Source organism: Mustelus asterias, chromosome 20 (genome assembly GCF_964213995.1).
Source record: "Mustelus asterias chromosome 20, sMusAst1.hap1.1, whole genome shotgun sequence".
In the NCBI taxonomy this organism is placed as follows: Eukaryota; Metazoa; Chordata; class Chondrichthyes; order Carcharhiniformes; family Triakidae; genus Mustelus; species Mustelus asterias.
The window spans coordinates 32,276,002-32,288,978 of NC_135820.1; the positions used below are offsets into that span (position 1 = coordinate 32,276,002).

The 12,977-nt window shown below is 44.7% G+C and overlaps 1 protein-coding gene across 1 annotated transcript in view; it reads right to left on the bottom strand.

The window, feature by feature from the left end:
* LOC144508242 (solute carrier family 12 member 5-like) overlaps nt 1-12,977 on the bottom strand; it is a 312,299-nt gene that overhangs the window by 289,200 nt on the left and 10,122 nt on the right. The window contains exon 3 of the mRNA XM_078236057.1: nt 5,601-5,732. Coding sequence (XP_078092183.1) covers nt 5,601-5,732 — 132 coding nt within the window. The remainder of the gene's footprint in view (nt 1-5,600; nt 5,733-12,977) is intronic.

A 12,977-nucleotide genomic window follows, 5' to 3' on the forward strand; every position in this document is an offset into this window, starting at 1 on the left:
AACACCAGGTTAAAGTCCAACAGGTTTATTTGGAATCATGAGCTGTTGGAGCACTGATCCCATCATCAGGAGACTTCTTACTGTGCCCACCCCAGTCCAACTAGCTTCTCCACATAATGTCATGAACATAAGTGAATTATTACAAATAAACACAAACAAGTTTCTTTTTTCATAATTTTGCAGAGTGAACTCTACACAAACACACCTATAGTGTGTCCATGATCGGCAAATGGAGTAATTCTTCTGTCTGATTAGTCAAATTACCCTCGCAGTCAAATGGAAACAAACAAAGAATAATCCACATATAACTGATAAATTAGGTTAAGGAACAATTGGCATCAGTGCTTAGTTAGTGGAAAAGTGCAAGGGAAATTGTAATAACTGGAGGTGACTCAATGTGGCTCCAACAACAAAGCTTATTAAATTAATATAACTATATTGACAGAACACATGCATAGGTCTACTCGCTTCTCCTTCCTGCCTCCAGCTGAAGTTCTTCCCCATTCCAGGAAGCACCCCCTCGCTCCCAATTGGCCCACTTCCCACATGGCTGCTCCATAGGATCCAGCCCAATCACGTGACCCACAAGGAATCAACCCTTAAAGGAATTATGTTCCCACAGAAGTGTTTGATATTTTGATCCTATGATATGTCAAGCTGTCCCAAACCTTGCCCTCATCCATACACTTTGGTATGGTGATGTTTAACTGGCTCAACGCCTCAAAACCTTTTATTTCCTGCACTATTATTATTCAACTACTATTTTTGACAGACTGGCAAGAATTGAATGCCACTTATCAATACAGCAGCTGGATGGCAAAGCCTATTAATCACTGGGCACCAACAAGCTGGACAAACATGCACCGGAAGACTTGAATGCTGGTTCCACAGTCAACAACAAAGCACTAAGGAACTGCATGCATAAATAAGGAGTTACACATTCTACGTTGTTGGAAAATAGGATTTATCAATTTATGGGGATACACTGACTCAAAGTTCTATCATAGAAAATAATCACAAGAAGACAGGGTTCCCATGAACACCAAGCACTCATCTAAACATCTGAAACAAAATGCTATTATCACTCATAGAGGGACACAAACTGCAAGCAGATATTCCTAGATTACTCTGTGAATGCTTAAATCATCAAACACCCACTAACATAACAATCTGTCCACTCCGGCCTCATTGTAACTGAGATAACATTGAAAATCAAAGGCTTTGATTTGTTGGGAAGACTTTTTTTAGAATGTCAACATGCTGAGATTTTAATGTAAAAGCAAAACACTGCGGATGCTGGAATCTGAAACAAAAACAGAAAATGCTGGAAAATTTCAGCAGGTCTGACAGCGTTTTATGCTTAGAACATTTATCCCTTCACAATATTTTTCTCTCAGTACTCTTGTGTGTTATTTTGATGCGTGGGTTTGGTTCCAATGTTGGTTTAAATCATGATTCTTATTTTTAAGTATACTTTTTAAAAACTTTTCTTTCCAGTTCATTGACTTGAAAAAAATCACTTAAAGAACACAATGTCTTGAGGAATATCAGATTAGAAGAACAAACATAGGCCATTCTATCCCTCAAGCCTGTTCTAAAGTTAAAAGTTTATTTTTGAGTCACAAGTAAGGCTTACATTAACACTGCAATGAAGTCACTGTGAAATTCCCTTAGTCGCAACACTCTGATGCCTGTTCGGGTCAATGCACCTACCCTGCATGTCTTTGGACTGTGGGAAGAAACCGGGTCACCCGGAGGAAACCCACACAGACACGGGGAGAATGTGCAAACAGATAGTGACCCAAGCCAGGAATCGAACCCAGGTGGCCCCTGATGCTGTTGGGCAGCAGTGCTATCTACTGTGCCACCATGCCGCCTCCTACAATTACCATCTGCTTCAATCAGACCATGGCTAATCCACACCTCCATTCCATTTATCCATCTTAGCTCAATATCCTTTGATAACCCTTATTTAAAAATACATCAGTCTTAGTCTTAAAAGCTCCAACTGACCCAGCATTGACAACCCTTCGGGAGAGAGAGTTCCAGATTTGTGTGAAAAACTGTCTGCTGATTTCTCCTCTAAATGGTCTAACTCTAATCTTATGATTATGTGACCTCATTCTTGATTCACCTGTTACAAAAAATAATTCCCCTGCATCTGCCATTTCCAAGTGTTAAGTTTTAACACTTAAAACATATTGATCAGAGCACTGCACAAACACCTTTAAGTATAGTTTCATTTAGAACAGTGGTAAATGCAGCAAGAAATAATATCCAAAGTTTGAAGTAGCATATTACTGCAGAGCATATTTTTCCTCAGTGAAAGTCTGGTGTGAAGAGTAATGATATAATAGGGTCTGCACCATTGCCGTTTGGACATTCACATTTTAAGAGAACAACTACACTCAAGCTTCTTCATTTTCAAATCTAACTTTGATCCAGAATTATTACTCCCTACCCATTTGATCTAATTTGATTCTTCTTCTCACTCAGTATTACTTCACACAGCTCATTTTATTCAGGTTTGTTGCTCAGTCAATTATTATTCACTGATTTGGTCCATTTGGTCCAGAATCTTACTCGTGGATTTGTTACTTCAAAATTATTACTCGTAGCCCGTTTATCTCAGAACTATTACACTTCTTCTATCTGACCCAGAATTATTACTAGCAGTTCAGTTGTTCACAATCCATTTGGTCTGATATTACTGGTCAGAGTTCATTTGGCACAGTGGTATTACTCACGGTATTTTTGATCCAATTTTTACTCAAAATGCCTTTGGATTAGGATTACTCACAGGCTATCTGGTCTAGATTTGTTTTCTCACAGCCCTTGCTTTTTAAGTGGAGCTGGGGGAGTTACACAGACCATGTGAGATATTGACAGTAAATGCCTCCAATTTGATTTTTTAAAAAACCTACAGCAATAACTATGGTGGCTATTCTTCCATTCTGACCCGCTAATATTTTGGCAGGTTGGGACGGGAGATTCACGTGTGCACCGATTCGCGGGATTCGCACATACATTCCTGACGCAGGCGCATCTCCCACTGCTGGATATCCGGCATGGTCGGGACCATGTAGGAAACCAGCAGGACCAGCAGTTAAGTACTTTATATCTTATTTTAATGTAATTTGAATGTAATTATCGGGCCCGGGACTGAATTCTCCAGGCCTGATAGCATCTCCTACCCCTCCAGTGCAAATTCACTCCGGCGGGGTTTAGAGTAGCTCCCCACTTTCGGAGAACTAGAGACCCCACTGGAGTGAAGGGGGGCAATTGGGCCCCCCCCCCCCCCCCAGGGGTTCAGGTGGCAGGGGGGTGGTGTCCCCTGGGCGTTGACACCCTGGCAGTGCCCAAGGGGCAAGGTGCCCATGCTCAGGAGGCCCCTTTGCACTGCCCAACAGGCATCGAGCAGTGCCAAGGGAGTGGGGCCCAGGAGGTGGGGCTTAGGGGGTGGGGCCAAGGGGGTGATCGGTGCGGGTGGGGGTTCCCGCTGCCACTCTGCATCGGGATCATTCAGGACTGGAGGGAGGCCAATGATCAGGGTGGGGGGTGTGTCTGCCTCCCGTGGGGGGGGGGGGGGGTCTGCCTCCTGGGGGGGTCTGCCTCCCGTAGGGGGTTCGCCAGGGTCGGGGTGTGTGGAGGTGGGTATCGTCACTGCTGGGAGGTGGGGCTGGCGATCGTGGTGCTCCAGGGCAAAGAGCAAAGAAAATTACTGCACAGGAACAGGCCCTTCAGCCCTCCAAGTCTGCACCGACCATGCTGCCCGACAGGAGGTGGGTTGGGGCTGGCCTGGGAATGGGGGCCATGATTGGGCCGGAGGGGGTGGAGGGGCAGAACTGCAAGGGTCCCAGGCTGGCCAACAATCGAGCCATGGGAGGGCTCGAGGGGCTGACAGTCCCGGGCCACTGCGCATACACAAAGTTCCGGGACTGTCGGACTCTGGTGTGAATAGGCCCCACCCCCCGAACCTTTAATGATGCTCATGCTTGTGACCTCTGCAGTGCACAGGGTGTGGAAGATTCGAGTCTGAACTCCCACTGAAAAAACAATCGTGATTTACACAGTTTTTCCCTCAAATTCAGCACTTAGAACTTTTTTGGGAGAATCCCCCTCTATAAATTCACATCTGATGATTGGTAAAGTTCCTTATCTATAGGGTAGCTAACAAGCAGGCAATATTTTCCTCTGAGCTTCAAGAATTATTCCAATAGTTCCACCATCAAAACAAAATGTAAGCATGAGCAGATGGTAAGTGTATTCAAGTATCCTTCTGTACCAGAAGTGAAATTTTAATAGCGTTGCATCCAATTATGTACACATTTCAGCGATGTGCTGAACTTGGAAAAAGTAGCAATAAAGTGAAATTGCAAATGCAGATTGTATAGTTATCCACAATTTGACTTGCTATTTCACTAGGGAATATGGTCTGATACCGGTAATTATTGAGTCAATTGCGACTTGGCAGAACCTCATTTGTACTGCCTTGCAAATAAAATTCTCAGGACCAGGACAAAGATTTACGCTGCAAACATACACCCACACAGAGCTCCACTGCAGGGCGTTCAATTTAAGGGGATAAAGTTGGGTGCAATAAATGACCCCTGTGCATTAGTGCCCAAAATTGTGTTCATTTTCAGATGTGCCTCTTTCTCTCATGTTTCAGCTGGAACCCATTTGGATATCACCAAATGTAAAATCTGCCGTGAATAGTTTTAGAATGTAATTTTTTTGAAATTAAAAAATCTGATATATTTAACTGTGGCAACTTGGCACAGTTTGATTCATACAAATGAAAAGAGGCTTATCACAAAGAAAATAGTGATTTTAAATCCAAATGTTCAGTCCATCTCCTGTGAATTATCTGATTTTAAATAATTGCAATTGACTTTAAGAAAGAACAACAGAACTATTCGCTAGTTACATTTTTGTACAGTCATCAGTTACTTAATACATTTATAAAAGAAGTATATTCAAAAGCTTTTGAACTATGCATCTTGGTGTTCTTGCAGCAAAAATAACTGAATCTTATGAGCCTCCTCAAAGATCCTCAAATGGTCACAATTAACAGAAACTTGGAGTAACGATTAATTTTGTCCAGGCATGGTCATTTTTGAATTTGGCCAGCTTCCACCACACTGTTTACTTAAACTAATGCGACAGATCCCAGAAACATAATTTGCATTGGATTTACTTGTGTATAAAATTCCAAGATCGTTTACATTGGTTTGGCTGATGTTGGGTGAACCGCTCTGAACCTCCATGACGAGATGGCTTGAGAGAACAAACAGGAGTTTCAAAGCTCTTAGTACATTTGAAACAGCCCCAGGGATCAGTTTATGATGTGCCAAAAGATTGAAGAGAAGCCGTTAACATTTAAAAAAAAACAATTTCACCAAATTGGATCATATTCCCCTTGACACTGGAATCAGTTGGCCTCCAATGCTTTGCCTAGGAGTTAGACTGGAATCTGACTCCAGGGCAAGACTGGCACTTTCATAACACTGTGGACTGGCTTTGTAAAATGTAAAAGCAACCTCAAAATGGCAGCATATAAGCACACCGGAATTCTGTGTCCCATTGTTTTTTAGTACCTTGACTTGCTTCTTCCGAGTTCCCTCATTATTTTCAGCCTCTTCATGTTCCTTGACCCCCTGGGGAAGATTGGTGTAATTGGCCAGGCCACTGAGAAGTGACGATACCATCGGGCTGGTATCCATTTCCTCCTATAAAAAAGCAAGGGTAGAAAACAAAGTGGTGATTCATACTGCAAGACAACAATTCTAAATTAGTCTGAAAACACTGGAAATACTTAGCAAATCTGGCAGCATCTGTAGAGGGAGAAACAGAGTTAATATTTTGAGTCCGTATGACACTACTTCAGAAAAAGTGTCACATGGGTTCAAAACGTTAACTCTGTTTTCTCTCTCCACAGATGCTGCCAGACCTGCTGGGTTTTTCCAACATTTTCTGTTTTTGTTTCAGATTCCAGCATCCGCAGTATTTTGCTTTTAATTGTAACTCTGCGTTCTGCATCTGGTTAGCTCCGCACGACGAATCAATAAAAGCATTACAAAACCATTAGAGTCGAAATACTATTCATGCACAAGCAATGTGAACATTGTAAAGGCAGTGACACAAAATCCAATGTTATGAATTCAACAGTGGCTTCTGCAGGCTCACTCTGACACTACCAGCATCTCAACCTGATACATAAATCTACACAGGGGTTAATTATGATTCAGGGCTATCCTCTTCCTTGAAATGAATGTACAGGAATATTGTAAATAGTCATGTTGATGTTTTATATTATAAGCTTGAAAGAAGTCTATTGTTCGATGCTGCAACATATTAAATGTGATAACACGATATGCCAGATTTCAATCTGGCTGCAACTTTGATTGTGGGCTTCAGATTCTTAAATGGAAGTAAAAAGCAAGTTTTGAATATATCACTGAATGATAGAATCCCTACTGCGCTGGAGGAGGTCATTTGGCCCATCACGTCTGGACCAACTCTCTGACAGTGCATCCCACACTTAATCCACGTAACCCCACATATTTTACCCTCTAACTACCCCCCTAAACTACACCTTGGAATATCAAGGAGTAATTTAGCATGGCCAATCCACCTAACCTGCATATCTTTAGACTGTGGGAGGAAACTGGAGGAACCCGTGCAGACAAAGAACAAAGAACAAAGAACAGTACAGCACAGGAAACAGGCCCTTCGGCCCTCCAAGCCTGTGCCGCTCCTTGGTCCAACTAGACCAATCGTTTGTATCCCTCCATTCCCAGGCTGCTCATGTGACTATCCAGGTAAGTCTTAAACGATGTCAGCGTGCCTGCCTCCACCACCCTACTTGGCAGCGCATTCCAGGCCCCCACCACCCTCTGTGTAAAAAACGTCCCTCTGATGTCTGAGTTATACTTCGCCCCTCTCAGCTTGAGCCCGTGACCCCTCGTGATCGTCACCTCCGACCTGGGAAAAAGCTTCCCACTGTTCACCCTATCTATACCCTTCATAATCTTGTATACCTCTATTAGATCTCCCCTCATTCTCCGTCTTTCCAAGGAGAACAACCCCAGTCTACCCAATCTCTCCTCATAGCTAAGACCCTCCATACCAGGCAACATCCTGGTAAACCTTCTCTGCACTCTCTCCAATGCCTCCACGTCCTTCTGGTAGTGCGGCGACCAGAACTGGACGCAGTACTCCAAATGTGGCCTAACCAGCGTTCTATACAGCTGCATCATCAGACTCCAGCTTTTATACTCTATACCCCGTCCTATAAAGGCAAGCATACCATATGCCTTCTTCACCACCTTCTCCACCTGTGTTGCCACCTTCAAGGATTTGTGGACTTGCACACCTAGGTCCCTCTGTGTTTCTATACTCCTGATGACTCTGCCATTTATTGTATAACTCCTCCCTACATTATTTCTTCCAAAATGCATCACTTCGCATTTATCCGGATTAAATTCCATCTGCCACCTCTCCGCCCAATTTTCCAGCCTATCTCTATCCTGCTGTATTGCCCGACAATGCTCTTCGCTATCCGCAATTCCAGCCATCTTCGTGTTATCCGCAAACTTGCTGATTACACCAGTTACACCTTCTTCCAAATCATTTATATATATCACAAATAGCAGAGGTCCCAGTACAGAGCCCTGCGGAACACCACTGGTCACAGACCTCCAACCGGAAAAAGACCCTTCGACCACTACCCTCTGTCTCCTATGGCCAAGCCAGTTCTCCACCCATCTAGCCACTTCTCCTTGTATCCCATGAGCCTTAACCTTCTTAACCAACCTGCCATGTGGGACTTTGTCAAATGCCTTACTGAAATCCATATAGACGACATCCACGGCCCTTCCTTCATCAACCGTTTTTGTCACTTCCTCAAAAAACTCCACCAAATTTGTAAGGCACGACCTCCCTCTTACAAAACCATGCTGTCTGTCACTAATGAGATTGTTCCGTTCTAAATGCACATACATCCTGTCTGTAAGAATCCTCTCCAACAACTTCCCTACCACGGACATCAAGCTCACCGGCCTATAATTTCCTGGGTTATCCCTGCTACCCTTCTTAAACAACGGGACCACATTCGCTATCCTCCAATCCTCAGGGACCTCACCCGTGTCCAAAGAAGCGACAAAGATTTCCGTCAGAGGCCCAGCAATTTCACCTCTCGTCTCCCTGAGCAGTCGAGGATAGATGCCATCAGGCCCTGGGGCTTTGTCAGTTTTAATGTTCCCTAAAAAACCTAACACTTCCTCTCTTGTAATGGAGATTTTCTCTAACGGGTCAACACCTCCCTCCGAGACACTCCCTGTCAAAATGCCCCTCTCCTTCGTGAATACCGATGCAAAGTATTCATTTAGGATCTCCCCTATTCCCTTGGGTTCTAAGCATAATTCCCCTCTTTTGTCCCTGAGAGGTCCGATTTTCTCCCTGACAACTCTTTTGTTCCTAACGTATGAATAGAATGCCTTAGGATTCTCCTTAATCCTGCCTGCCAAGAACATCTCGTGACCTCTTTTTGCTCTTCTAACTCCCCGTTTGAGATCTTTCCTACTCTCTCTGTATTCCTCCAGAGCTCCATCTGTTTTCAGTTGCCTGGACTTAACGTACGCCTCCCTTTTCATTTTAATCAGATCCTCAATTTCCCTGGTTATCCACGGCTCTCGAATCCTACCTTTCCTATCTTTCCTTTTTACAGGCACATGCCTATCCTGCAGCCTTATCAATCGTTCCTTAAAAGACTCCCACATGCCAGACGCGGACTTACCCTCGAACATCCTCTCCCAATCAACATCCACCAATTCCTGCCTAATCCGGCTATAGTCAGCCTTCCCCCAATTTAGCACCCTGCCCGTAGGACAGCACTCATCCTTGTCCATTACTATCCTAAAGTTAACAGAGTTGTGGTCACTATTTGCCACATGTTCCCCTACCGAAACTTTGACGACCTGACCGGGCTCATTTCCCAGAACTAGGTCCAGTATAGCCCCCTCTCTAGTCGGGCTATCTACATACTGTTCCAAAGAACCTTCCAGTACGCATTTTACAAATTCCTCCCCGTCCGGTCCCCCAGCTCTAAGCACTTTCCAGTCTGTGCCAGGGAAATTAAAGTCCCCCACTACAACAACCCTATGTTTTCTGCACCTATCCAGAATCTCCTGACATATCCTTTCCTCCACTTCCCGTGGGCTGTTGGGTGGTCTGTCGTACACCCCCAGCATAGTGACTGCACCCTTCCTGTTTCTGAGTTCCACCCACAGCGACTCAGTACATGACCCCTCTAAGTTGTCTACCCTCTGCACCACGGTAATATGCTCCTTAACTAATATCGCTACTCCCCCACCTTTTTTAGCCCCTCCTCTGGGACAATGTGCAAACTCCACGCGGCCAGTCACCTAAGGCTGGAATCGAACCCAGGTCCCTGGTGCCACCGTGCCACCCAAAGTCTGAGGTAATTTGAAAATGTTACCGCTGTAACGTTGGCCACACCCGATTCCGAATGTGGCTCAGTGACTATGGATTCCATAACCCAGACAGTTTAGTCGCCCCTGGAGTTCCAACACAGGGTCTGCACCTGAAACGTTAACTCATCTGCTTCCCCTCATATGCTGATTGACATGCTGAGAGTTTTCAGCAATTTATGTTTTTGCATCTGATTTCGAGCATCTCCGATTTTATTTTTAACCATGCATCCAACCTGTTTGTTTTACAGAAATTTTGGATTGGGGTGGACTGAGAACACATCGAATCCATCTGATTCCTGAATAAGCTGAGAGAAATAGCAATGAGCAGTCATTGTCTCTGATAGGTTACTTCTTTCACACATAATGTCCCTGCTAACCTGTAATACAGTGGATCAGTTTTGTGGGGGATCCTGGAAGAACAGGTCCTGCTGAAATTAATGGTGGAACCTGACCTTCATTCCAAGGCTTTGTTTCATGACCACAACCAGATTGAGATTAGGTGGATTGACCATGCTAAATTGCCTATTAGTGTCCAAAGGTGTGTAGGTTAGGTGGATTGGCCATAGTGAATGCACAGGATTACAGAGAGGTAGGGTGGACTGAAGGGCCTGGGTGGGATGCTCTTTTGGAGAGTCATTGCAGATTTGATGGGCCGAATGACTTCCTTCTGCACTGTAACGATTCTATGGAGAGGACACCAGAAAAATTCAGCAGGTCTGGCAGCATCTATTAGGAAAGAAAGCAGAGTTAACATTTCGAGGCCAAATCTAAAGTCGCCATTGAGTGCCACAGGTTGCAATGTGCCTAACCGGAAGTTGAAACGCTGCTCCTTCAGCCTCACTGGAGCACTGCAGCAGGCCAAGGATGGACATGTGGGCATAAGAGTAAGGTGCTCAGTTAAAATTACAAGCAATAGGAAGATTGGGGTTGTGTTTGCGGACTGAGCAAGGGTGTTCCATAAAGCGGCCACCCAGTCTGCATTCAATCTTCCAAATGTAGAGAAGACCATATTGGGAGCAGCAAATCCAATAGACTGTTGAGAAGCTGGCTGGCTGTCAGACAAGGAGGAGTGTACAATTCTGGTCGCCACACTATCAAAAGGATGTGGGTGCTTTGGAGAGCGTATGGAATAGGTTTACCAGGATGTTGCCTGGTCTGGAGGGTATTAGCCATGAGGAGAGGGTGGATAAACTTGGTTTGTTCTCACTGGAACGATGGAGGTTGAGGGGTGACCTGACAGAAGTTTACAAGATTATGAGAGGCATGAACAGAGTGGATAGTCAGATTCTCTTTCCGAGGGTAGAAAAGTCAAGTACTGGGGACATAGGTTTAAAGTGCGTGGGGAAAAGTTTAGAGGAGATGTGCAAGGCAAGTTTTTTACACAAAGGTTGGTGAACGTCTGGAACTCGCTGCCAGAGAGGGTGGTGGGAGCAGGTACGATAGCAGCATTTAAGGGCAACTAGACGAATGCATGAATAGGATGGGAATAGAAGGATACGGACTTCGTAAGTGCATACGGTTTTAGTTTGGGCAGGCAGCATGATTGGAGCAGGCTTGAAGGGCTGAAGGACCTGTTCCTCTGTTGTACTGTACTTTGTTCTTTGAGGCCTTACTGGAGAGCAAGAGGAAAGAGGGAGAGATACGGAGGGAGGAGAGAAAATTGTGGGAAGGTGGTTTGGGAGATCAGGAGAGGAGGGGAAAAGATTGCAGGCCAAGGTGAAAATCAGGGGAGGGTGTGGGTGGTGTTGCCGTTCCAATCTAAGATAGCTTACTTGGAGTCTCAAAGCAGTAGTGGGAAAAGGCCTGGCTCTTCCATGCAGCAGCCTTTGCCTCTTTTTGGCAGCTGGGTTTCTTGAGACCCAAGAAATTTCAGAGGTGGGATTTTTAGTTGCCGCTAAGGGTGAGCACAGAAGCAGGAGGACAGGCACTTAATTCCATGTCATTAGTTTGCTGACATCATCCCTCCCCCTCCCCCCACCCCACCAGAGCAATTCCCCAGAGACAAGATGGGGAGGCCACAAGCGCAACTGACCGCTGAAAATCTATTGTCAGAGGATTCTGGGAACAGCCCCGTTGTTTGACCGCGGTCTCGTAGTGACAGATTGAGGAACAGTACTCTAGGCAGGCTCTGAGGCCTTCCCACATGCCTGGCTTCAGCTGCAGCCTTAGGCTGCCCTATAGAAGGGTTCCTCCTCAACAGTGGTGGCCTGCTGATGACTCTATTTTTCATTTAAACTGCAAACTGAAGTAAATTTTGATCCATGTCGCATTCTTTGTTGTACAAGTCATCTTCATCCTGAAACACAGCAATGTATTTGCTCCTTTTACCTAGCAAGGATTTTAATGAGCACCAAGAAATATCACTTGATTGCCAAATCCGACTGACCATTCCTTTTCACCTTATTTAGGCCTAAATGACAGAGCTCATTTGTACTGAATATTTTATTTATCGCGGTTAAATGTCCTTCTTCATCAAACATCTGTTTTCTGAAAACAAATTTAGAACTGAATATAGATGCCTCTTGCTTGTTCTGACAGATAATGAGTACATTACTAAAACACAGTCACAAACATGTCAAAATCTTAGATTCATCTTAATGTGATTGGCCCGATTATCTTTCCTGCTATTCATGTGAACAATTCCACTAAATAATCTTGTGAGTTGAATGCAAAATGCAAAGAATGTGGCTGAGGGTTCAACCAATTTTATTCTTTCTTGTGTATTAAATTTGATACTGATCAAAAAGAAAGATGTTAATGCCAGGGATTGGAATACATCTCAGGCATTCAATGCTAGTATTTCGCACTTCTAGTTTTGATACAGAGGATTTAGTTTAAAATCATAGAAACCCTACAGTACAGAAAGAGGCCATTCGGCCCATCGAGTCTGCACTGACCACAATCCCACCCAGGCCCTACCCCCATATCCCTGCATATTTTACCTGCTAATCCCTCTAATCTAAGCATCTCAGGACACTAAGGGGTAATTTTAGCACGGCCAATCAACCTAACCCGCACATCTTTGGACTGTGGGAGGAAACCGGAGCACCCGGAGGAAACACATGCAGACACGAGGAGAATGTGCAAACTCCACACAGACAGTGACCCAAGCCGGGAATCGAACCCAGGTCCCTGGAGCTGTGAAGCAGCAGTGCTAACCACTGTGCTACTGTGCTAACCACTGTGCTACCGTGCCGACAGTTGGAGTCTGTATCTCCCCTTGCCCAGTTTTTCTCCTTACTGCACTAGTGAAGTGAAATCAAATTATTCTCATCAATGTTCAAATTAAATATAGGTGATTTTAGAATCATAGAAACCCTGCAGTGCAGAAGGAGGCCATTCAGCCCATCGAGCCTGCATCGACAACAGGCCCTCTCCCCGTAAACCTATGTGTTTACCCTGCTAATCCCCCTGACACTAAGGGGCAATTTACCATGGCCAATCAACCTAACCTGCACATCTTTAGACTGTAGGAGGAAA